The sequence below is a fragment of the Corvus brachyrhynchos genome, unplaced genomic scaffold (genome assembly GCF_000691975.1).
Source record: "Corvus brachyrhynchos isolate BGI_N302 unplaced genomic scaffold, ASM69197v1 scaffold255, whole genome shotgun sequence".
NCBI classification, from domain to species: Eukaryota; Metazoa; Chordata; class Aves; order Passeriformes; family Corvidae; genus Corvus; species Corvus brachyrhynchos.
In genome coordinates this window covers 7,133,243-7,158,748 of record NW_008238358.1, presented here as the reverse complement: position 1 = coordinate 7,158,748, position 25,506 = coordinate 7,133,243, and the positions used below count along the sequence as shown (strand labels likewise).

Sequence of the window (25,506 nt, the reverse complement as noted above, 5' to 3'; positions counted from 1 at the left end):
AAGTGCAGAAGTGTTTTTGTTTTGTTGAACAGGAGCCTCTGCAAGTATGCTAGTGAACAAATCTCCAGCCAGTTCGGGCAGTAAATTTGTGAAACAGAAGTTTTAAAGTCAAGTTGTAATTTTAATAGTTACCATTTATACATATGAAAATAGCAGAAAGAAACCTGGGATATTTATGTGACAATGGAATTTTTGATTTTGAATGAAAGGGCTTCAAACTGAGAGTCATTCACAAAAAAAAATCTCTCAGAAACTCTGAAGAAAACAACAAGCTGAAATTGATCAAACAAATAATTTGCCCCTACTTTGGCCAGGCATTCTGCAGCTGTGCTCACACGTTTGGGTTTTGTTTTCAAGATACTTGAAATAAACTTACCAAAATGACAATTAATTTGAAGCCAAGTTTCTTTGATCTGTTTTGTTGCAGGTGTTTCAGCCCAGCTCACCAGCACACGGCTGCGTAGAAACACCTCAGTGGGTACACCCTTTTGGATGGCACCTGAGGTAGGCAGATGTGCCTGTCTGGGTTGTCTCCGTTCATTGCAATACACACTTGGTTGCCACTTCCCCATAGTAGGAGGGGGTCTTTTCTTGCCTCCCTTATGGCTGTCTTTCTGCTTTACATCTTGTCCTCTGTTCAGTAAAAATAATATACTATTAGAGTATATTATTTTGGATTTCTAATAATCGTTTTCTTCTCTGTAGTGTTTCCATAAAAGTACAGAAGATCTACAAGTAACTGAGGGTCCTGACAATGTTATGACTTTCCAGTCAAATATTGTTTGTTTTGGGATGCTCGTCCATTGTGTAAATACGGACTGGGGCGAGAAGGAGGAATTCCTTCTTTCCCTTCTTTCCAGTCTTGCTATAGTCTTGCACACTGCAAACCCCTGACTGACCTATGTGTTCTTTAACCTTAATTATTGACTGGGGACCTTTAAACTCAGACACATGGGCTAATGTAGATTAAAAAATGGAGAAAAATAATATACAGGTAGCTTAGCGCATATTTGAGTATCTTAGACCCTATTTTTACGTACTGCTACCCAGATGTAACCCTTTGTCTTCTATTTCATGAAGCTCTAAAAAGTTTTAACACATTGTTGAACAGAAGTCCCATTTGTACTTTACCAAATTTTGGGGTGAAAGATATCAATCTTTGCCCTCACTGCTTTAAGGAACACAAAGTACTTCTGAAAGATACAGATTATGAAATCTAAAAACAAGTATTGAAACAGGAGTGGTCTGTTTATTTGTAAGATGTTCAGCCTTTGTAACAGTACAAGCCTCTTTTCTGTTGAAGGCCATATGAAGTTTGGGGAATTTAGGATGGAATTTATATCCATTACAAATACACACAGGTCTATTTCTGTATGTCAGTGTTAAAAGTATTGTGCAAACATTTGTTTTAAAGCATTTCATACATTTTATGGATTTGTTTTTATTGCTAAGGAAAGGCTGATTACAGCTGAGCACAGAAAAGACGCTGCTGTAAAGGGTCTAAAATTGATCTTGCACAGTCTCACAAAGAATGGTTGATATTTCACCATCTCCATAACAACCAGTTTACGTCACAAAGGAGACACAAGATACCTTAGAAACCACTGTGCAAGCATTATTTATGGAATCACCTTGGGTGGAGACATTTCTAAAATGAGACCTCTATAAAACACTTCTCTAGATAATAATGGACATATTATGGAGGATTTTATTGAATGTGGATTATTATAGGTTATTTTTATGATACTGTTTTGCTTGAATAATTCCCATCAAGGGCAGTAATAATACCAAATTTATTTTCCCTTCTGTGTTGAAAATAATTATTCTCATGGCAAAAAGCCAGAGATAGCAGATGTTATGATCTGAAAAATTTTGACCTAAAAATACAACACACATGTAACCAAGGTGTGTTACGTACATAGCACATCAAACAGGAACAGGAGTAGCTTTGAATACTTACTGTTTTGAAAATAATCTGTTGAAAGAACCAACCCAGTACCATATACATAGTAACCCATATCACATTTATATGCCTGTGTGAGATGTGCCAGGTTTCATAGGTGTACCAATCTGCAAAACAGCTGTAAGATGCTTAGATATCCATTATGCTGTTGTTGAAATGGCTTTTAAATAACAGGTTGTATAACATACTTGCTCAAGTCACTGCAGTTGCTCATATAAATGACAGGTTTCAAGTGATGTGCAAGATGCAATTTACTTTTATTTCTGGGGAGATCTTTCTGATATTTTTAAAATATGCATCCAAATTTTTATGTGAAAGATGGAATATTAGGACTGCAATAAGATGAAAAGGTGTGCATGGGTAACAGTTTATTAGGAAGAGTGTTCTAGATGAGATTCTGGTGAGATCAGTAAACACTAGAAAGACTTAACTCAGTTTTTTGCACTCATTTGTGAAAAAACATCCTGCCTAAAGGTTTTTGACCTTTAGGATAGAATAGAATTTATGTCAAACCCCAAAATATCATAAAATAACTGAACAGGAATGAAGTGTTACTAATCAGAGAAATAGAATGAAGACTTTTTTTTTTTTTTTAAATTGGACTTTATCTACATGTGAAACACAGGTGCCTTGGTCAATGCAGGCAATCATGGGATCTCATCTGGCAGTGAGAAAGATGGATTTAATCTGAAGCGGGAATGAAGAGGGGAGATGAAAAAGTTTGCCTTGCAGGAAGAGACTACAGTAGTGTTTCAGAGTAGAATAAAGCTGACCGGAAATATTTTCCAATGTAAACCCCAGGAAAATAAAATCTGGAGAAGAATGTTGGAGAATGTTTTAAGATGACAGGAATAATTAGATATAAGCAGGAGACAAACACACTGGAAACTGGAATCACTAGATCAGCCTGGGTCACAAACAGTCTGTAAAACGAAGCAAACCGTATTTTAAGTTTGCAAAACATATCAAAGGCATGGTTACTTGAAATATGGCATGGTGCTTGAAATAGCAAAAGTTCATAGGAAAACAGCAGTGATTGAGGGTGGCATAAGGAAGGTTCAGTGTTCTTACTGGCAGTACTCAAAGCAGCAGCTGAACATTTTTGAGTGACTCAAGCACCTTGGCTCCTTTTTTTCTGATGACTCTGAGGCTTGTGTAGCAGTGTCAGGACAAAAAAGATCTGTCTGAGCATTTGTTTTGAGCAGAGCTTGTGATTAACAAAAATTTTGCTGAAAAATGAAAATACAGGTAAAAATTAGGTTTTGAGGAAGCAACAGAGGAACATGACAAGGGTAAGTCAGTTTGAGAGCAGCTTTAAAGTAGACTCACTGAAAATTAATAATAGTTTAACCTAATTAATATTGTTTTATGGTTACAGACATAGACTTTCAGAAACTGAAACACTGAGTAGAAGCATACCAATAAAAGATAAGTCAGGATAGTGTTAGTATGTTTAAAGCTGCCTGTTAGCAAACAAGTTACCTAGAATCTGCTTCTGTTGTGCTGAAATAAACTGTGCTGTATGCTAGCAGGATAAATCAGATTTGAAGCTTTTGTACTGAACTGCCTTTACATCTGTGGTTCTAAGCAGTAACATTAGTCTTGTTTTTAACTTCCAGTGCATAACTGAACAAAATCTAGTTTAAATAGAATTGCAGATTTTTTTCCACACATATGATTACATTATCATGATCGAGCTGAAAACTTGACTCTTGAAACATGCTCAGTTAGAAGATCACAAAATAACAGAATCACAGAGTCAAGTAGGTGGAAAAGACCTCTGAAATCACTGAGTCCAACCTATGACCAACCATCATGTCAACTAGACCGTGGCACTGAGTGGCACATCCAGTCTTTCCTTAAGCACCTCTGGGGATTTTGACTACATGATCTCCCTGGGCAGCCCATTCCAATATTTAATCACCCTTTCTCTGAAGAAATTCTTCTTAATGTTCAACCTAAACCTTCCCTGACACAGCTTAAAACTATGACCCCTTGTCCTGGCTCATGTTGTCTTTGAAAAGAGGCTGACCCCTGCGTGGCTACACGCTCCTTCCAGGGAGTTGTAGAGGGCAATAAGGTCCCCCCGAGCCTCCTCTTCTCCAGGCTAAACACCCCCAGCTCCCTCAGCTGCTCCTCACAGGACTTGTGCTCCACACCCTTCACCAGCTTCCTTGCCCTTCTCTGGACACAGTCCAGCACCTCAACATCCCTCCTGAACTGAGGGGCCCACAACTGGACACAGCACTCAAGGGGTGACCTCACTGGTGCTGAGTACAGGGGGACAGTCATTGTCCTGGCCCTGCTGGCCACACTATTCCTGATACAGACCAGGATGCCACTGGCCTTCTTGGCTATCTGGGCACACACTGGCTCGTGTTCAGCTGCTGTTGACCTGCACCACCAAGTCCTTTCCCACTGGGCCACTTTCCAGCCACTCTGCCCCCAGCCTGTAGTGCTGTATGCTTGATCTCCTCATCCAGATCATCAGTGAAGATATTAAACAGGACTAGGCCCAACACTGATCCCTGGGGGACACCACTGGTGACCAAACACCCACTGGATGCAGCACCGTTCTCCACCGTTCTCTGAGCCTGGCCATCCAGCCAGTTCTTAACTCAGTGGAGAGTGCACCTCTCCAAGCCACGTGCTGCCAGCTTTTCCAGGAGTATGCTGTAGGAGATTGTGTCAAAGGACCATCACGTCCAGATAAACAACATCCACAGCCTTTCCCTCATCTACTAGGTAGGTCACCTGGCCATAAAAGGGGGTCAAGTTTATTGGGCAGGACATGCCCTTCCTGCTGGCTGGGTCTGATCTCTTGGTTGTCCTATGTATGCCATGTGATCACACTCAAGATGATCTGCTCCATGTACAGATATATGTACATGTTTGGCCCAAATTTAGTTTTAAGAATGGAAATAGAAAAAGATACTTGAAGTCAGAAAGAACTGGAGAGATGCTGAAGATAATTTAAAACTGCAGGGAATATGCTGTTATATTTTACTGATAACTGCTAAAAAAATGTTACTGGTGACTGTATACTTACATTTTAAAAAGAACATAATTAAAACATAGTTGATCCTTTGAAGGATTAGGTGTTGAAATATGACATATGACACATGAGTAGGAAAGATGTGACATTGTGGTAAAGGTATATGAATTCTGTAATAATGAGTTAACCAGAGGTAAAATCTTGGGTCTGTTTTCCTATTTTCAGAGATATTCAGATGTCACAGTATTATTTAAAGCTGTCTCAATTCTGTGTTTTGAATATTTGTTGCCGTCCTGCCAGGAGGAAGTAATGATCAGTAAGACTGCCCCAGACAGTTTTCCTTTGTCCTGTTTTTTTTTGCTGAATCAAGGCATTCTACTAGGATAAAATTCAGTACATCTGAGGATCAGAATAAATTTCCAAAGTGTTAGAACAGTAGGTGACTAGCTTAAATTGTCTTTATTTTCCCAATGTTCCTTTGTGTTCTTTTTAAACTTTAAATCTGATCATGTGTATGTGAAGTAAGTCTAATCCTGAAACAATGAATAATATTTGCATTGTTTCAGTATGAAGCTGTGTCTTTGCATATCTAATGAAAAATTAACAAAACTAGGTGGTAAGAAGGCACCCCAACAAATAACTTGCATTAATATAGTTTAAAAATATACACAGAGAAAAATATAATTTTGCAAAAACTTCACAGCAACTTTTCTGCTGAAGTCAGTATTTATTATAGTAAGGGCTGTATTCAGGTCTTAGAATTTGGGAAAAAATTCATTTAATTGTAAATACATTTAATGTGTAGTTAAATACTGAATTGGGAAAACAGCATAGGAAAGATAAGCCCATCACTAACCTGGGCTTATTGAATCATAGAATCATAGGTTTGGGTTGGAAGGGACCTTAAAGTTCATCTGTTTCCAGGTCCCCTGCCTGGGAGGGGACTCCTTCCACTTGACCAGGTTGCTCAGAGCCCCATCCAACCTGACCTTAGACACTTCCAGGGATGGGGCATCCACAGCTTCTGTGGGCAACCTGTTCCAGTGCCTCACCATCCTCACAGTAAAGAATTTTTTCCTAATATCTCATCTAAACCTACTCTCTCAGTTTGAATCCACTCCCTCTTATTCTGTCACTACATGTTCTTGTAAAAAGTCCCTCTCCATCTTTCCTTTCATGTTTTTAATTAACTCTTAACAGGTACAGTGATACATTCCCGTGAAACAATTTAGTATAGTCTCATCTTGTCATATTTCAACCTTTTCTATTTGCCAGCCCTTTGCTTACATCAAGAGATTCAAGGTCAATTTGCTAAAATTAGCTTTTCGCATATGCACATTTTCACTATACTTTTAATTGCCAGCTAAGCAAGGAATTTTGTACATGCTGGTTTATAATGAACTGTAAGAATCTGCTAGTTAGTATAAATAGGGTATAGCTTTAAAGAAAGTATATACACTTACTTTTCTGCCTGAAAGCCATTTGAAAACAGTTTTACAGTGGAAAAGTATGCTTATTTTGTGATAAATAATATTATACCTTCTCTATTAAGGAAAGTTTCGAAAATATTTTAGCATCTTCCGTGAAAGTATACTAACAATTCTCTTACAGATAATGATAAGAGATAGGTTATTAAATTAGCTCTTATTACAGTTTTTCAGTTTTGTGGTCTTTTTACCTTGTAAATTACAATAAATGAGAAAAGAGTGAAAGGATAATTTGCAAAAAAAAAAAAAAACCAAACACCCAAACAACTGTCCTTAGAAAAAGCCTTTACAGATGGAAATAGACAAATCTGCTGCTGCTTTTATGGACCTTGTGTGTATCTGGCATCTTGATTAATTAACAGTGAAATATTTGAAAATTCCATGCATTTAAGAGGTAAAAATAATAAATGCAATAGATAAATGTCAAAGATAAAGATAAGTAGCATTAAATAATTTGTCACATAGGTGATACTATATTAAGCCTAGGGTGAAAAGGAATTTCCCACTTGACATACATTATGAAATTACATCCTGTTTTTCAGGAGGTTAAGGTGCTGGGACACTGCAGTGTACTGGGAATTATTTTTAGGGAATATTAGCTGTCTTCTCGAAATGCAGCACTGGGTTTGAGTGCAGTGCTGTGGTTCATGTGGAACTAGGTATAGGCATGCCAGAGAGGAACTACTGAAGTGTAAGTGTGGGAAGGCATGGGGGGAAGAGTGGGAACAATTGCTCTAAATAGATAGGGCAAGACTGCATGGAACGACTGAGGGACATAGAAGTGAAGTGATTTGCTTAAGAACTTACAGCAGATCAGTGGCAGAATGTGGGGTAGAATTAAGTCTCTAAATGGCTGCACATGACTGAAATGCCTGTGACTCTGAGATGCCACCTTCTGAGAGCTGACAGATGATTTTTAAAAGATTTTTTTGTGAATACAGATTTTTTTTTTCTTTAAAGAAATAAAGGAAATTGCTGTTTCTGTCCTGGTTTTTCCCCTACTTTCTTCTTTTTCTGTGACTCTGAAACCGAAGCTTTAACAAACTGCTGTAGTAAGGAGTTATATTGAAGTTGAGTAAAGTCCAGAATGAAAGCAGTGGATGTAGAAAGCTGAATTGGAATACAGAGGTTTCTTTAAAGGACATTACGTACAAGAGAGGCAGAGAGCACAACAGGACAGCGCCAGCAAGCTCTCCTTCAAAAGCGATGTCTGGCAGAATGCATCACCTCCTCCTTTGACCCCCGGAGAACTGATCTCCACCTGGGCTAGCATGGCAGGAAGGAGTTGAAAAGTACATGGCAGCTGGAGAAAATCTCCGGGAACATTGCCAGTAACGTTGATGACATAGCCGTAGTCTTGTGAAGGGATGCGGAGGAGTTGCTTCTGTTTTGTTTTAACAGCTATGGAGGGGTTGTAAAGCTTTCATGTAGGGTGTTTAAAGATTTAAAAGACAAATCAAAACAACAAGCCCAAAACATCAGAGAAAATCAGTTCAAGACCACGTGGGTCTGCACTGAGTTGCCTACATGAAGTATGTTTACTTAGGAGGCTGGAGTTGGCTCTTAGTTTTTGCTTTCTTTGTGAAAGATGGTTTGAAAATCTGTGTGCGGTGTGTAGTATATGTACTACTGCTCTGGAGTAAATGTGTGGATCAGAAGCAAAATGTGTCAATTCTATTATTATGAGCAGTATTGAGTTTGTGATGGTCTCATGGTGTAAAAGCAAGATTTGTGTGCTTGAAAGCCTGTCTGTTTTTCCTTACTGTATCATTTGGTCCAATAAAAGGTATTACGCTCCCCTACAAATGTAGCCTGTTGCCAGAGCAGTCTAATGGTCTCAGGAATATCTCCCTTGGGTGAGTTAAAAATAAAAATAAAAATTGATTACTCACAGCTGTTAAAGTTTGACTACTTGACATATAATTAATTTACAATGAATCAGTATTAATTGTTATAATTACTTATAGGACTTATTTTAAATGTTATTTACTACTTATTTTGGCAACGTTTATAACAATGTAATAATTTTCTGATATACTATGGAAAAATTTGTATGATGGTACAAAATAAGGAACTGAAATCCAAATAAGAAAATGCAGGAATAGGGAACCAATTTCAAACACAAAATTGCTTTTTTTAATTTATGAATGTGCTCTGAGCAGTGCAGAAAATAGAAAAATATCACTTTGATTTGTCTAATTCAGTATCCCTAGTGCTGCTAAATGCTATCATGAAAGACTTTTTTGGTTTTGGTGCATAGGAATTAGAAGAACATTTAATATTGTATTTCCAATGTAAACAAATGAAGCTGGGTTTTATAGTGTCAGATGGAGCCCAGAAGTTCAGTTGGTTTATTTCACTTGACTGGCACAGCTAGCAATCTTGTTTTCCTTGCAGCAAGGGTAACAACTTTGTGCCACATTCATTTTCCGTGCGCAGTGCTTCTCAGCAGTGCTCACACGCCACATAAGCTGCTTAGTTGGCTCCATCAGCTGAGCCTGGCACTGCCTCACTCCAGCAGCAGCAACCCTGCTAACTCCAGGCTCCTTCCTGCGGGTGGATCAGCAGCGCTCATTGTGCAGCAGTTGTCTCCAGGTAGCACATCTCTGCTGCTATTATCAGCATATGCTTGCAGCTCTGCTTTGTACAGGCACTGTATATACTGAGGCAAAGTGAAAGTAAGTTCACTTATAATAATTCTGGGTAAACTTTAAAGGGTTTGATGTATTTTACTTTACCTAAACATATTACAGCTTCCTCTCTCTGCACAAGTCAGTATGACCACTGTCCAAATAATAGGTAGTTCTCTGTATTACCTGTTTTGCTTCTTTTAAATCCACCTTTGATCTGCTACTGGGCTTGCTGAAGTTCAGAGGAGTATTTGTATTGATTTCAGAACAAGCAGAATTATATCCTTGAATATAAAGTTTTCTTGTCAAGGTGTGAGTCATCTTGTGTATCTCTGTGAATTTTTGTGTTTCTGTATGAGTTATAAAGCACACAGAATGCCTAGGCACTGGCTTCTCTAAATTCCCTCCAATTAGTGTGAATGATTTGTTTATGTACCATTTTTCCAGACCTGTGAATTCCCCATCCCCTCATTCTGTACTGGTGTGACCCTCAGCACAATTAGTGTTGACAACTAGCATCACACTTTCTGTTTCTCTGTCTGGTGTTTGAATGCTTTTCAACCTACAGCAGTATGACTGGACATGAAATCATGATGAAATTACAACTGAAACAAAAGGTGACAGCCTGTCTCCTTAGCAACCAGGGCTGCTGTGTGCATGCAGTCAGCCTATGCTGAAGTGAGAGACTTGGTGCTTGTTCCCATGATGTTTACTAGCAAATCTCAAGATTAGCTACATCACCCCCTGAGGCTTTGCCATGAACATAATGTTTGCAGCAAAGCAAACAACTTCTTCTGTTTCACTTTTACAAGCAGGGGAGGATTTTGCTGGATATGAAATTTGTACAAATGTGATGTCTTTCCACAAGGAAGAGAAAGGGAGTAGCATGTTCTTCAGTTTCAGATCATTTCTTCTGGGCTCTCTGTCTTCATGCCCCACTGGGCAGAGCAGGCATCAGCAATGCTGAGCAATACTCTCAGCTCCAAAACTCCAACAAAAAGTAGAGATGTTTCAAAAAAAAAAAAAGTGTCTCTGAGTTCCAGATTAGAGACAGGAATATAATGAAAGATAAGTCAATAGCATATTCCTCTTTTGTATTTGGCTTTTAGAGATTTTTGCTCTGCAGGGAGTAGCAATAGTTTTTAAGGCAAAACAGGACTGGGGCATTCCCAAGGACTTGGCTGGCTTGTAAACTGTGACTTAGAGAACACTTTCTTCTTCACATTGCAAGAGAGAGTGTTCTCTGCTAGCCAACACATAAAGCAAACTGTTGATGTGCACCTTTCATCAAGGAAAAAAGGTAACATTTGATTCTTGCTTTAAAAATCTAAATTAGTGGTATCTGTGTTTCTCCAAGGGGTGCATAACTTGGTAAGATTCAATATGTTCCACAGAAAACACTTGTTTCAAATCAAAGTGATTGTTAAGTTCACGTACGTTCTGCGTACTGAATGAAGAGTAGTTCATTTTGTATCTTTTCTGTGAGGCTAATCTCACTATTGTCAAGCTAATGGTATAAAACATACTGGTTTGTATGGTCCACTGGCTTATTTTCTTTTAAAAAAAGAATATATATTAAGCAGAATTTTTTTTTTCTGAAATAGTCACTATAACGTCTATAACAGAATGGAGGAAAATCTAATGGTGTCTAATTCGCCTTGGTTAGAACGGCAGTATTTTGCCCTAGTGTCTTTATACTGTCATTATATATGTATTGGAGGTGTAGCTGTTAGCTGTGGAGCAGAAGACACAAAGATGCCTTATACATTCTTTTCTCTTTGGTAGGTAATATACTGTGAAGGTGAAAAAAGTTCTAAGACTTATTTTTTGTTTTTAAAAACAACAGTTGCAGTATATTTTCTTTTGCCCACCCACTATGAACACAATGAGATCTGATGCTAATAATTTTAGTGTAGTTTGTTAAACTTTGTAAGACCAAGATATAGAGCAAAGTTTGTCATCATCCTGTAGTTAGAAGCAATTGTGATGTGCTTGTAGGGACCTTTGAATGTGGGAGACCAGCTATGTGTGTGGCATTGCTGATGAAGTCCAGTGTGACCTTGAACAGGTCCTTCTTTTCCTTCTCTTGAAAATGAAAATATATTCCTCTGCATCATAAAGTTTTAGAACAAATAGACAAGTATTTGCAAAGGACTCAGCACACCGATGAGAATCCAGGCAACTTCAAAGGTATTCACCTCCAGGAAATGGTTTCTAGCAGATTTTGTACTAAGCAGATAAATATTTTTCATGTGTTAAAAAAGGAAGGAGAGCACAGTGCATAAAATTAGCCACATATGGATAAGCTTCCAAGCCATGGCCTTGGAAGCCAACTTGGATGATTTTTTTGAGGAAGGGTGATTGAGTATACAGATTATTTGGGGAACTGTATAGAAAACCCCAAAATAATCAAGAAGTATAAGCTTCCTCTTCAATCTCTGAGCAAAATTTCAATGATAGCCTCTTTAGAATATATTATTTAAGTATCTCTGATGCATCTCTATACCAACTTTCCAAATTTTTGCATTTGATCTTTTCTCTCTCACAAATGATATAAGAATATGAAATTATCATGAAGGCCTCTGAAACAGAGCTTCTAAACAAACAGGCCTCTAAACAGAGCCTGCTAAAGCACTCTGCTTGAGCTATGTAGTTATGCATGTTTTAAAAGATAGAGTGATCTCTGTGATGAGATCAAGGCTATAGCAAACATTTTGAAGAACTAAAAATTATTCCAGAACTTTCATTTAAGACATTCTGTTGAACAGAAGGGAGGTGAAGAAATTATCTTTGTGTGACAACTTTGAAAAACACCAGCTTAACTAACAAAGCTGTGCCTCTTCAAGTTGAAGGAAAAAAAATCTTTGAATCCTCTTTTGCAGTGCTTACTTTCATTTTTCTTGTTTCTCTGGCATAATAATTGGAAAAACTGAGGAGATAGAGTGATCTCAACACTTGTCAAAACATAGATAAAAAAATTTGGAAAGGTCTTAATTCTTCTGGACTGATTTGCTCTAGGAAAAGAAAAGGAATTAACTAATGTGCAACTTTAATGCAAACCTCCCCCCATGAACATTTCAGTATTATTTTAACTGTGTTCAGCATCCCTGATTTCTGATAAAATAAATGATGAATGCACTACAGTGGGGTCATGAGTCCCAAATAAGAGATGGACAGGTTCTGTGGGCCTGTTGGACAGAATCACTACCAGAGTCAGGAGTGCCTTTGTTATGTGGAGTTTATGGAGAAAGCAACTAAGATGTTAAGCTGGAATCAGCAGCTTCTCCAGGAAAGGTTTTTTTCTAACAGGTGACTCTCTCTGCCAGCAGCTACTCGCATTGCTGACTTGCATGTTGCGATCTTTGCAAAGTGGTGTTCCAAACTGAAGCCCTAACACAGGAACTCAGAAGTAATACAGAAGTTAAAAAAAAATACAGTACCTTCTAGAGCAGGTACAGCCACCCTAGGGCATATTCTTTTTATCTTAAATACAAATTATTAAAGATACTTTAAAAACCATGAGAAAAATCATGGAAGTTGATACTAGCAATATGCAGGGATCCAACAAGATTTCAAAGTAATTGTTTAATTGATGAGACTTGGGAAGACGAACTTGAGCCTGAATTCCAAATCATAATAAAATGCAGTGAAGCTGCAATTTTTGTCTCATCCCTTTGCAAAGATAAGAGCTAAATTTAAACTTTGGTTTGAATCTCACATTTAGATTCAGGTTACACTAATAGTTAGCATATTAGAATGTGATCATTGGGTTGGGTGGAAGTGTGTATTAAGTTTGTGATGTAAAACAGTTCTGATATCCAAGGAGAGATTCCGGTTCACGTCCATTTTTCTTAGACAAGGTATGTGGTATGTTACCTAAGATTTTTTTAAAACTACTCAAATTCAATAAATACAAAACAAAACAACAACAACAACAAAAACTGAACAACAACAAAAAAAGGCAGAAACTACTGATGGAGCATCCTTATCTAAAAACCAGCTGCGCAAATCGGTCTATCCTCATGAATTGTCATAGAAGTTAATAAGAATAACATCATTAGGGTTCTCTGCTATTAATAGGTTTCTGAAAGTAGTTCTTTCAAAAACAGAATTTAGTGTTGATGTTCTATGTATAGATGTTTGAAGCATCCCATGGAGCTTAATGTATTTTAAAAAAAGAAACAGATTGCTTTTAAAGAAAACAAACCTAAGAGAAGTTCTAATTTACTGTTACCTTTTTGTGGTGTTTCTTCTGTCTTGTATATACAGGCAAAAATGACATGGATTTGATTACATAGCATTTTAGACATGACTCAAAAATGTTATATTGGATGACATGAATTGTACATTAGGTTAAAGCGTTGGTTTCTCTGCTTCTCTTCTTGTAGGTCATTGCTTGTGAACAACAGTATGACTACTCATATGATGCTCGATGTGACGTGTGGTCCTTGGGAATAACAGCTATTGAACTGGGGGATGGAGACCCTCCTTTATTTGACATGCATCCGGTGAAAACCCTTTTTAAAATTCCAAGGTATGGCACTAGATGGCTCTCTTCACTCACTAGTTTGTTCAAAGGCAGTCTAGTCAAAGGAGAAATATTTGGTAAATATTTGTGCTTCAAATCCTAAGAATCTCTTCTGCAGAAAGACAATAAAAAGCTGTAATGTCAAAGACTTTTTTTTCAGCCTGGCTTCTATGATAATTTATATTTAGAATTCCTTGAAATGATGAAGACTTATTTATTTTATTCTTACTTTAGAATATAAAATCATATAATATCCAGGTACCTTCCTTCGAATAGAACTTTTCTTAGCTTCTATTGATGAAAACGTTTATTTCAAAAGGAGAAGCCAACATTTGTAACTGTTAAACAACATTTTCAAATGTTATTCCCCTAGAGTCTTAGGATTGTTTTACTGTAAAAGTAAAACATACAATTTTGACAGTGCTATGAAGCAGTCTGGCAGTTTCAGCAAACTGTAGTCATAATTTATTTTTTATTTACATAAGGATGTTAAAATGTGAAGATTTGGATTGTCATCCATGGACAATCCAATATGAATGATACTGGATTGGTTATGAAAAAGGGATATAAATTTCCTTCTATATATAGTCATGTAAATTAGCTGTATTATTTCATACTGTCTAGTTTTGATTTCATTTGTTTTCATTTCATTGAGTCTTCCTGAATAAGTTGAGATTGACAGTGTAAAATAGAGTTTAGCAACAGAACAGTTGTAGTAATAGAAGAAATACAGAAATTGTCCTTCATTGATTAGACTGGCAAGTACTTCTCTTTTCCACATTTTGGCTCATGAAGAATCACCACTGACTTAACAGTTTAAAACCTTCAGCAATACAAGTGTTTGACCTTTTGTTATCTACACAGTTGTCATAGGCTTTTAAAATTTCTTCTGATTGCAATTTGCATTTCTGATTAAGTCTATTTATATGCAGATGCAGTTGTGCTGGGTTCTGGCTCATACAGTTATCTCCTTCTCCCCAGCTCAGACATGAACTACCACTGCTCTTTCCAAAATTATTCATGCTGAAGCAGCAGTTGATCTTTTTGCCTTTACATGAGTGTAAAACAGGTCCGGGCAGTTAAGGCAAGGGAGGCTTCAAATTACTAAAACAATATCTATAAATTTTATCAGTGGTGAAAACAGTTTAAAACGACAGAAATCTTACCAAAAGTAAGGGCAAGGAATAGGAATATACATGAAGTAGGGCATGTAGAGTCTTTGATTTCTGTCTACAGTTTGGCTCTTTTTCTATGTGCTGTTGCATCTCTGTATGACTTAGCAAAACAAAGGTGAATTATCTATTTGATTAATCAAATAATGTATACATTTACCAAATAGTATCAATTTTTAAGTCAAGATATTTTCCTCTGCTGTGCATTATATGAGCTATAGCCCTGCTGCTTCTAACTATGCATTCTTATTAGATGAAGTGGACCATGATGAGTGCTGGCTGGCATAAGCGCCTGGGCTATAGGAGATGGAACTTCTCTCCTGGTACTTGTCTGAAATCAATTCAGAGGGATAGCAAATATGACAAAAAGGTGTGTTCCCCTCTTAGAGTAGCTTGACAGTTCGGAAGTATTCTCAGAGAAGTTCCTGATAACTGTGCTGAAATGCACACGTTTTTAACAGCCTTTTCAACATGAGCAGTGAGGCTCTTCTCAGACTGAAAGTGGTTTCTCTGAGCACTGGATGTTGAGTGTCAAGCAGTGAAGTATAGAAGCATTGGAGCTCACCTTCTGAGACTGTTCAATCCAAAATCCTCTGAGCACAGTTCGGGTGTGACTATGGTTCCCTACAGTCAAGCTCCATTTTATCTGGAAGTGCAAAAAGCTTCTGCAAATAACAAACAATAAATGTAATGGGTAATAACAAGCAATAAATGTAATGGACTATTGATTCTTTGATTTTTGTATGGGATTTCTGTATGTGTTCTCCCAGGATAATTTTTTGTTGACTGGGCTGATTTGACTGTAGTTTGGAGAAGAGGTGACATTGCTCTTTACAGTAAAAGACACTTAGACATCACTCACTCAAAGAGTTATCAAGAATTAGTTCCTCGTTTGCTTACATTCTTGACTCCAGTTGATCCATATCTTTCTATTTATACTGCCTTCTGTGTACTAGACTGGTCTGTTTTCTGTGATGCTGGTTGCTTTACATTAGCAGAAAACTTAGCAATGGTTTTCAAGTTTTGCTATCAAGCGCTGTTTAATAATCTGTTCTCATGAATATTTTTAAATGTTAGTAATGGCAGAATTGCCAAAACTAGATGCAGAAATCTCAATGTGTGTTTCTGTAGACTTTTTCCTTTCTCAAGAAGTTTCTATGTCAGTTTAGTCATTGGCTTTTTTTCTAGAGAGAGCCAGTTGTGCTTTTAGCCATTGCATTGAGTTTCAACATAATGAGCAGCAGAGCTAGGCCTTAGTCTTAAATGAGTATAATTTAAATCAATGAGTCCTTACTTCGACTTTATAGGATTTGAATCAACCATTAGATGAATAATTTTGTACAGGCAGTCAGAGCAGTTGCATACCCCCAAGATGTCTGGAGATACCTTCTTGTGTAGAACTCAAGGACTTCTGGTATACTTACTACCTCCAGCTAACATAGATTCATGTCTGTATTATGTAACTTGGACCAGGGATGGACTAATCTCCAGATTGAATAGCTCAGAGGTCTGCAAAGGAGCGCGTCTATGGATGCATCATAGGATCCCAAGATGGGTTGTGGCATTGTGGGAAGAGGAGGCCTCTTATGCCTGTTTAAATTCAGATTTTCTATCATTGGGTCAAGCAACATAAAACGTGATTAGAGACTGAGTTTATCTCAACAAAATAGCTTATTTCTAGAGGGCAGGTGAACCCTCAGAAATCACAGAGTACTTAAACTTGGGCATGAAAAAAAAAGATCCCACTGTGCTGCACTTCTCTCAAAGCCTGACTAGTGCTTCACAACAGGAGATGCTGGACGCTAAGTGTTTTTGAAAACACAGTGGTTTTTTTAAAGGTGTCTAAGTATTAACTTCATACTGTCAATAATATGGCCTGAGCTGCGAGCCAGATGTTTAAGCATCTTCCAGTGGTTAAACAGTTAAATGTTCCTTGTCCTACAGAAAATGTAGTGCCTGCAGCAAATATCTAATAGCAAAAATGGAGTGAAAAAGAAAATGCTAGTTAATTTTTAAGTTAGATGTTTCATTAGACTCTGGACCTTATTTCTGAGTATATTATGTAGATTTAGAAGAGAAGGGGATATGAGTTCCTGGACTAATGCAAATTTTAAAAACCTCTTTCATTCATGAACATTTTGTTGTATGAAGGTGCTGTATTTTGGAAACAGTTGTGATAGCACGTCCATGAGACTTTTCTTAAAGCTGCTAATGAGAAGGAAGCATTATGTCAGAGCAAATGTTAATGTTCTGTTTTGTGGTCATGCACATATTCTCTCTCATCAAAATGGATTCTTGGATCTAACTAATAAATCTCCTCAAAAGGGACCTCCAGTGCCTAGAGATAAGAGATAAATCATACTGCGAACACACTGAACCATGAAATTATTCTGTTAACATGTCATCTGCCTAGAATATATTTTCAAATCTCCAACAGAAGGGTCTAAATTATGAAAGGAAGGTGGCCTAGCAAAGTTGGTAATTTGGGAGTTGATACTTTTAACCTCTTCCATCTGCTGTCACTACTTAGGTGTGTCTGTTTTGGCAAAATATTACAAAGTGAAAGATTCTCAAATACCATTACACCTAAGCTTTTAAAAGTAAAATAGGTCCATAAATTCTTCAAACTATGTTATCTTGTGAGAAATGTTACATCATATCAGCGCTATCTCTTGAGGTATCATGACAAATCACTGGCAATGTTTTGAAATTTTGAAAAGTAACGACTATAAAAATTGTGTGGTAAAGAGGAAAGAAAGATGGTATGTTATAGTGTGGAAAGGGTGGGTGGGGTGTATGTACTAGTGTAAAGTGAGGATTTCAGATCATGTTGCAAAGATCCTGTGTTTCAGGATTTGTCTCTTTATATATAGTCTTTTTTACAGGGACATGGTAAAGAGCAATTTTTCTAGGTTACACTGACAGCTGACACTAACAGAAACTAAACTGAATTCTCCACTCATGTATTTATCAGTCAAGTGTTCTTCTGAGAGCAGTGGAAGGCACCTGTTTTAAAATTGATTGGTGATAACAAATGGCTATTTAATTTTCTAACTCACAGAATCTGAGAATTAAGTGAAATTTCATTTAAAATTATTATGCTTCATTAATTCATGTTAAATAACCAGGAGCGGAATGGAATTGAGCTTGTGAGTACTCGTTGAACGGTGCAGTTCTTCACCTGTGTTGTTCTGTATTGAGACTTACAGCTCTTGGGAGTACTTATTAGCTTGAATTTAGTGATGCTTGATTGCTTCAGCAGCTGACCTGCATCCAGCAGGATCAAACCACTTCCTGCCCCATCACAACTTCAGCTTCATAATAATTTGTACATAGGCAGTATCTTTGTACTTTCTGTGCCACCATACACTCACCTTTTATGTTGGTAAATAAACTCTGTAGAAGTTCTTCAAGAGTACTCCATTATTGTAATTTTTAAGGTATGATCATGTCGAGAGAGAATAGATATAGAATCTAACTTCAGTAGATATAGTGACTGTGGGACAGCCCATTGCACCTTCACTTTGCTTTGTTGTATACATGTGAAGCACCTGCAAGTAGTTTCATCCATCTGAACAGGTAAGATCCATTGCAGGGACATTTTAAATATTAACATTTTCTAACAGAGCCTTTCATACTGCAGCCTCTCATATTCCAACTTTTCTGTAATTTTGCCATCTGCATTGGTATTGACATGATTGTAATATATCATGTAGCATACACTTTTACTGCTGTTTCTTGGAACAGTAAAGAAACACGAGTATGTGTTGTAGGACAATGAAGCTGAGAGTTGATTGCTTTTGTAAAACAAAAGCCAAAAGAATTAATGCAATTGTAGTTACTTAATATGAAGTGTTTAAGGTAATTAAAGGAATATGCTGAAAATAGTCTTACAGTAAATAATTTGGCATTAGGAATAGAAGTTTCAGAGCATAATGTTGCTTCTGTCTGAATAGGAATGTGAAGTGCAGTTACAGCAGTGTGACTAAACTACTGCCTGTGGTTATAGGTAGGGCATCATGGTATCTGTAAAAGCAGTGCGTAATTGTCTGAGGAGTAAGTTGGCTTTTATACAATCTTTTATTGTCTGATACACTGGATCTCCATTATTTTGTGATTGTATTTTTATAGAAAATTCCAAATACTAAAAATGCAATGTGATGTTACATTTAGTGAGCAGAACTAAATGTCCTTGTGATTCTTTTTAGTTGGTGTATGAATAGAATAGACTCAAGAATAGAGTCTATCTCTAGGTGGAAAAAGAGATGGGTCTTTGACTAGGCATTGGGAAGACCATGTCTAATTCTTCAGGAGGTTACAGACTTGTCATACAATCTTGAACAAGTGAAATATGACTAGATTTTCAAAATTATTTAAGTCCCCAAATATGTCATTCGATAGCTAGTGGAATTTCCAAGAAGCACTTTGTCACTTTGTAGTTTATTTCTGTTACAATGCTTTAAATCTCCATTCTGTGTTTGATTTTTTCCAAAGAGTTCAGGATCACTGATTTCACAGCAAGTGAAGCACTGATATGTTTTTGAAAATGTCGGTAAGTGTGTGTGCTTGGCTGTATTATCTTCCAGCGAATCGCAGAGTAGTTGAGGTTGGAAGAGACCTCTGGAGGTTATTTTGTCCGACCTGAGTCATCTGTAGCAGACTGCCCAGGACAGTGTCCATACAGCTTTTAAGTATCTGCAAGGATGGAAATTCCACAACTTGTTTGGGCAACCTGTGCCAGTTCTCAGTCACCCTTACAGTGAAAGAGTGCTTCCTGATGTTCAGGTTGAACCTTCTGTGTTACAGTGTGTGCGCATCAACTCTTGCACTGTCACTGGGCACCACTGAAAAGAACCTGGCTCAGTTTTGTTTATTCTCCCTTCGTGTATTTCTATATTATTAATACCTGTTTTGAGCTTTCTCTTTCCTGTGCTAAACAGTCCTGCCTGTCTCAGCCTTTCCTCATATGAGAGGTGCTCCAGTCCCATAATCAATCTTGGTGACTATTTTCTGGACTGTCTCCAGTAGCTTTGTGTCTCTCTGGTGCTGGGGAGGCCAGAACTGGGCACAGTGCTCTACATGTGGCCTCACCAGGGCTGGTAGAAAGGAAGGATCACCCCTCCTAATGCAGCCCAGGATACCACCAGCCTTTGCTACCATGAGGGCACAGTGCCAGGCTCGTGTTCACCTTGGTGCCCACTGGAACCCTCAGTTCCTGTGGTGCAAGGCAGCTTTCCTGATGGTCAGCCCCCAGCAAATACTGGTGCAGGACTCTGCACTGCTTTTGCTGAACTTCTGAGGTTCCTGTTGGCTGTATCTCCAGCTTGTTGAGGTTCCTTCCCTTTGGATGGCAGCACAACCCTGTGGTGTACCAGCCATTCCTCACAGGTTGGAATAAGAGCACACTTGCCGAGGGTGCGCTCTGCCTCATCATTAATGAAGATGTTGAATGGGACTGGACCATTTTGACCCCTGCAGTACACCTCTAGTGGTGGAGGACAAGGTATTTTAGTAATGTTACTGTCACATTGTCTCAGAGTACGCAAGTGCCAAAAGGCTTTAGGGCAAGGGCTCTGTCCTTATGAGGATGTATAGGGCTTATTAGTTACTAATTAATTCCTAATGAGTATACGAATTCATAAAAAGTCAAATTCATCCTTGGGTTTGAATATCAGATTTAATTAGATTTGTGCCAGGGTTTAACAAAGTGATGAGTGGCTGATGGTATTGTTACCTTCATTACATCATCTTTATTTAAAAAGCAGAGAGCTATTTCTGCCTAAGACTGTACCAAGTACACATATATAACTGGTCTTTTAAGTCTGGCGGTAGATCTAGAAATTGAAGTGTATGCAGTTGGCAGCATATCATAGCAAAATGGGGTCTGTTTTTCATTTACCTTATGACATTTTAATATATTTGAGAAAGTAGTAGAATATTATAAGTATTTTTATATATTACATAAGACAATAGGGAATCAGCCCTAAAATTAAATCATCTTGGTGCAATTTCCCTCCTTTCCTTCCTTAACTGTTCAGTTATCACATAACTTATCTACATCTGCCTGTTTCTCATTGATTTTGTCTTTCTCTTCCTTTTTGTAAGTCATGTACAGATAGAATTTGATTTTGCAAATGCACTCCTCATTCATGTGTATTCATAGCCTAATTTCAGCAAGTAATTGTAATTTGTGCTCTGTGGCTTGCTGTTGAATAGTCTGTTGTAAGCATTTACTGTTTCAGCTGTTAAGGAGGAGTTTGCCTGCACAGTATGTTTCTGATTTTTGATTCATTAAGGGTCTCTCCTCCAACTGGCTTTCTCATGAATAGAAGGGTGTTGTTTTATAGGTATATTCTTTGGTGCTTATTTAAAACAGACTGTTTCACCAAATGTTTCCTGCCAGTATAGTTGTTGCTATAACACAGAAGAGCTAAAATGCATGCAGCTGAAATGAATTCATCAGGAAACTCGAATAATCATGAAAATAAACATGCTCAGCTCTCAACCATTTTCTGAGCAAATAAAAAAGAATCACTTCTGATGCTCTGTGTTACTCTCCATGCTGCACTCAACTGCCTCTGAACCCTAGGTGGAAGCTGAGATGCCAGACAGATGTTTTTTGTGACTCCATATGCAGTAAATTTTGTGCATTAAATGCACATATACTGTTTTAGTCATCCAGTTTCTAAAGTAAATTATTACTTTTCAAAATCCATTGCATAAGTAATAACAGACTGCTAAGATACTGTGAATGCCATTTTGTTTTGCTCTAGTGGAAAATTTCTTGCTGACAAGGTCAAGCCCTGCAGTCTGAGAGCAGTCATGTGATGAAAGGCATATCCACGGGGAGGAGAGGTGGAAGATGGACATCTACTGTTGTCTCCTTCAGAAGTGAGGATTTGAAATGTGGTTTAGTTAGATTTAGGGGATAGAGTTGACCTACCAAGCCTTGTTTTTATTATTGTAGACTAAAAATATGTTGGTTTTAGTGTGTTTTCAAAACTGCTCCCTTCTTTCTTGACAGGACTACAGTAGTTAACAGCATTGTCTGTAGTTGTCTTTTGGCAGTAATACTGTCAGCGTAATCCTTACATAGAGTACATACTGATTTTTAAGGAGGTTCATGCTAAGGTGCACGGGCATTGCAATGGAGAAGATGTAGCATGGCTGGTTTTTGTTTCTAGTGCAGCAAAATACTTATGCTCTGCATTTAAAATGAGTTTGAAGATTGTGAGAAAATCTCACAATAGTTAACAGCCAATTTTCCACCATTTACTGCAGAGAACAGCTTCCTTTCAGGTAGATAGCTCACATGTAATATTGCTTTGCCCTAAGACATTAAATGTTCAGATCTTTTTATATGATTGATTAATATACTTTGTTATAGAGATAGATTCTTAGGATAAAAATAATTAAGATAATCTAGGAGTCAAGTTGCTCAGTAAAGAACTGGGTAGCTACATTTTCAACATATAAGCCTACATCATTACCAGAGGTTGCTGAGAGGCTGCTGATGCCTTAATAGATAAGGTTTAGAGGGATTACCTGCAGTACTAAACAATTTACTGGGAACAGAAAATGGGCTTCCAATACAGTCTAGAAATGAAACATCACAATTATTTGAGGTACTCTGTAACCTTGGAAACAATTGGGAGCAGTGACATCAGCAACAATTATGTGCTATTTTGTCTTCAATGTATCACCAAGGTAACCAGAGCAGGTTTCCCTGCTTGAAATTTTAAGAATGTCATGGTCTGGTATTAAGTGAACATTCACAAGACAGACTACTTAGGGTCTGTTAAAATTGGATTCTGCTTCCCTTTTAAAATGATCCTTCAGGATTTAAATTGTGTAAACTCCTGTGTTTGTTTGGAGGTTTTTTATTTTTTTTCCCTTTTTTTCTATGGAACAGCTACAGGCAAATAAAGCCTTAGTTACTGTGCTAAATTCTCTAAATACTGGCAAGAAGGAAAATCTATTTCCTTATTGATTTCTTTTTGTGGGCCCCAAATACCAAGTATTGCAACTGCACACAAAGGCTGCAAATAGCACGATGTTGTTTTTGGGCATGGGATTTACCCACAATAGAGGACACGTGATGTTTCCACACCTAACTTCCTTGAGGGGAGCTCTGCATTAAATAATTTCCCAAGAGATTTGTATTCAGTGCTGCCAGAGGAAAATACTGGATGAGTAATTCCCTTAGATTTCCTGTCTATCAAACATCCTTAGTCAGTCTACCTTATCTTGTAATTGTGCCACATGATAACCATCTTCATGCTTAGTCCAGAGAGGTGTTTGGTTTTTTGCAGTGGATTTGAAGAAGGTGATGTTTGAATTAAAGTTTTGTTGCATGGTAGAAAAACTTGTAGTCCCCTTTTTAATTGCTCTTTAAGTGGAAAGTTATGTGGTGTCAGAGCCGTAATGCCGACAGGCAGGTTACTGAGACCATACAGTCCCTCATGTGTGCATGACTAAATTTTAGTGAGAGGTATTTTATATGAAATAGTGGTAAAGCTTTTCTGTCAGTCATGGAGGAGAAAGAGGAGACTGCAAAAAAGTCACTTTTTTTGAAGTCTGGAACACTTTCTTGGGTGAAAGCCATATCAGTGCTATAAATTTTCATTCATAAAACTTTAATATTTTGCCTATGATGTCTTACTTTGTCAAACATTTCCTTTTTTTGCATACGTCTTTATCCCTGGATTGCTGCACATGCAAGGTACACACTTGTGCTCTGTTGAGTTATGGTGCATTTAACATATGGTTTTGCAGGGCTGTTGGTGTGCAGGCAACTGCCCGTACTTGTGCCTTAGAAATACAAGTTAGAACTTAATGTTTGAAGGAAAGTAACAAAATTCTGTTCTGGTTTGTAGTGCAGTCCTAAAGAACTGAAACTTCATTATACACCATTAGCCTTGTGGGATTCCAAAATAAACTTCATAGCCTATGGTTACTATTGGAGTTCAGTAGCCCGCATCACTTACAATGAATTGAGCCAAATAAATTAAATTAGACTTTTGCATGAAAAAAAGATAATCTCATCACATAGTTTGGTATTGCAGAGTGAATAAGACACCTTGTACCTTTCACAGTTCCAGAAACTTTCATGGGGTATAATCAAAAAACAGACGCCTTTCTGAGAAATAGAATATTGATGTTCATATTTATAAAGGAATTAATTCACTGACTGACTGAAGCAGAAGAAAAAGAAAGTGAACTTTTTAGATACTAGCCACATTCTAGCAAGATTGTAATTATCCTTAGGATCATAATGAACGTGTGTTGGTTATTTTTTTGTAATAAAAAGTCACAAAATGCCTATGTGCTTTGCTCTCTAAAGTAATTTTCAGAAATATGCAATAAAAAGCAATCACACTATTTGCAAACATATTTTGTGAAAAGGAGCTATGCTTTGAAAGGTATTGATTTGCTTGTTGCAGTTACCAGTTTGATTAATGTTAAGATTTTATGCAGTGTATTTAATCATTACTCATGATTAGTGCAGTAATAATGCACTACACATATCTGCACATTTGCTATTAACAATTAGTGGCTTATATTTCTTTCCTATCACAGATGTAGTCATAAGTTAGAACTCATAAAATTTTTAAAGAAATATTTATTGGAGTAGGCATTGGTTATAAATCTTTATAACTACAGTATTCAGAGAGTTAATAATGATTTCAGTGGGTTTATTTCATGATAATGAAAGGCCATTTAGATTTCTGTTGTATGGCAACTTCTCCCAGGAGTTCCTACAGGAGGTGCAAGTTTTCACAACTATCATTAGGCCAAGGAAAAACTCCCAGGCAAAACGCTAGATAGTGCATTCTCTGCAGAGAGACCACATTTTGCATATGAACAAACTGGAATGTAGTCAGATTAAATGACTTGGAACTGCTAGGTTCCCAGATGTTAGAGTGTTGTTTGAAGAAATAGCAAGCAGGAAATGGAGAAAGGAAAAAGAGAGGGGAAGTGGTAAACAATGATGAAGGCCTGGTGAAATGGCCTGTAAGTTGGTTCTGTGCTAAGGTTCAGTATTTGTATGTGGCTAACTGTGATCTTGGGAGTGTGGGGATACAAAGCAATGGCCGTGTTCAATAGCTGGGTTTCAAAGTGCTGACTTTCATGATAACTAAAGAGTCCTTACCAGAAATTGAATGAAAATGAATTTGAAGACCTGAGACAATAAAGCCTTGAGAAACCTGAGCTGAGCTCGTAGATGATCTTGCTTTGAGCAGGAGCTTGGCGGAGAGACCTTCTGAGGTCCTTTCCAGCTTGTATTAGTCTGTGCTGTGGGAAAAATGTTCACTTCATCCATATAGGTGTTTTAGGAGGAATTCAAATAGTAAACAGGATAGTTTACTTACTTAGCCAGTCTGAATAAACAATCACTGGACTAATTTGTCCAGTGTTGTTAGTAACCCTTAAAAATTAGCATTGAATACAGGTATAAAGGTATAAAACTAGGTTTAAAGACTGAAAAAAAACCTGGTAAAACTTACCAAAACCAAGTGAATTTTCCAGGGCAGGTGCAATTATTTTTACAGAGGTCTATATTTGTTTCATTGAAAAAGTGTCAAAATTTTTATAGTGTATCCAAAAAAAAGTTAAGGGCAACTTGAACATAGCCCTGCTTATCTCTAAGATATAAGATCTCTAAGGTATAACATCTTTGAGACTGGCATTTTAATCTACTTGGCAAATGAATGTTGAGATCCAATGAGT

General features: G+C 37.4%; 1 protein-coding gene across 21 annotated transcripts in view; it reads left to right on the top strand.

The window, feature by feature from the left end:
* Nucleotides 1-25,506, top strand: part of MYO3B (myosin IIIB) — a 252,842-nt gene that overhangs the window by 36,320 nt on the left and 191,016 nt on the right. For 19 of the 21 annotated variants that reach the window (XR_001862401.1, XR_001862400.1, XR_001862399.1 and 16 more), the window contains 2 exons: nt 428-504; nt 13,464-13,609. Coding sequence is in view for 17 of the 21 variants with exons in the window: in XM_017735716.1 (XP_017591205.1) it covers nt 428-504; nt 13,464-13,609 (223 nt within the window). In the remaining 4 variants the exon portion in view is untranslated. Of the gene's footprint in view, nt 1-427; nt 505-9,037; nt 9,124-13,463; nt 13,610-25,506 lie in introns of those variants that run through there. The other 2 variants (XM_017735726.1, XM_017735725.1) reach the window with 2 other exon arrangements.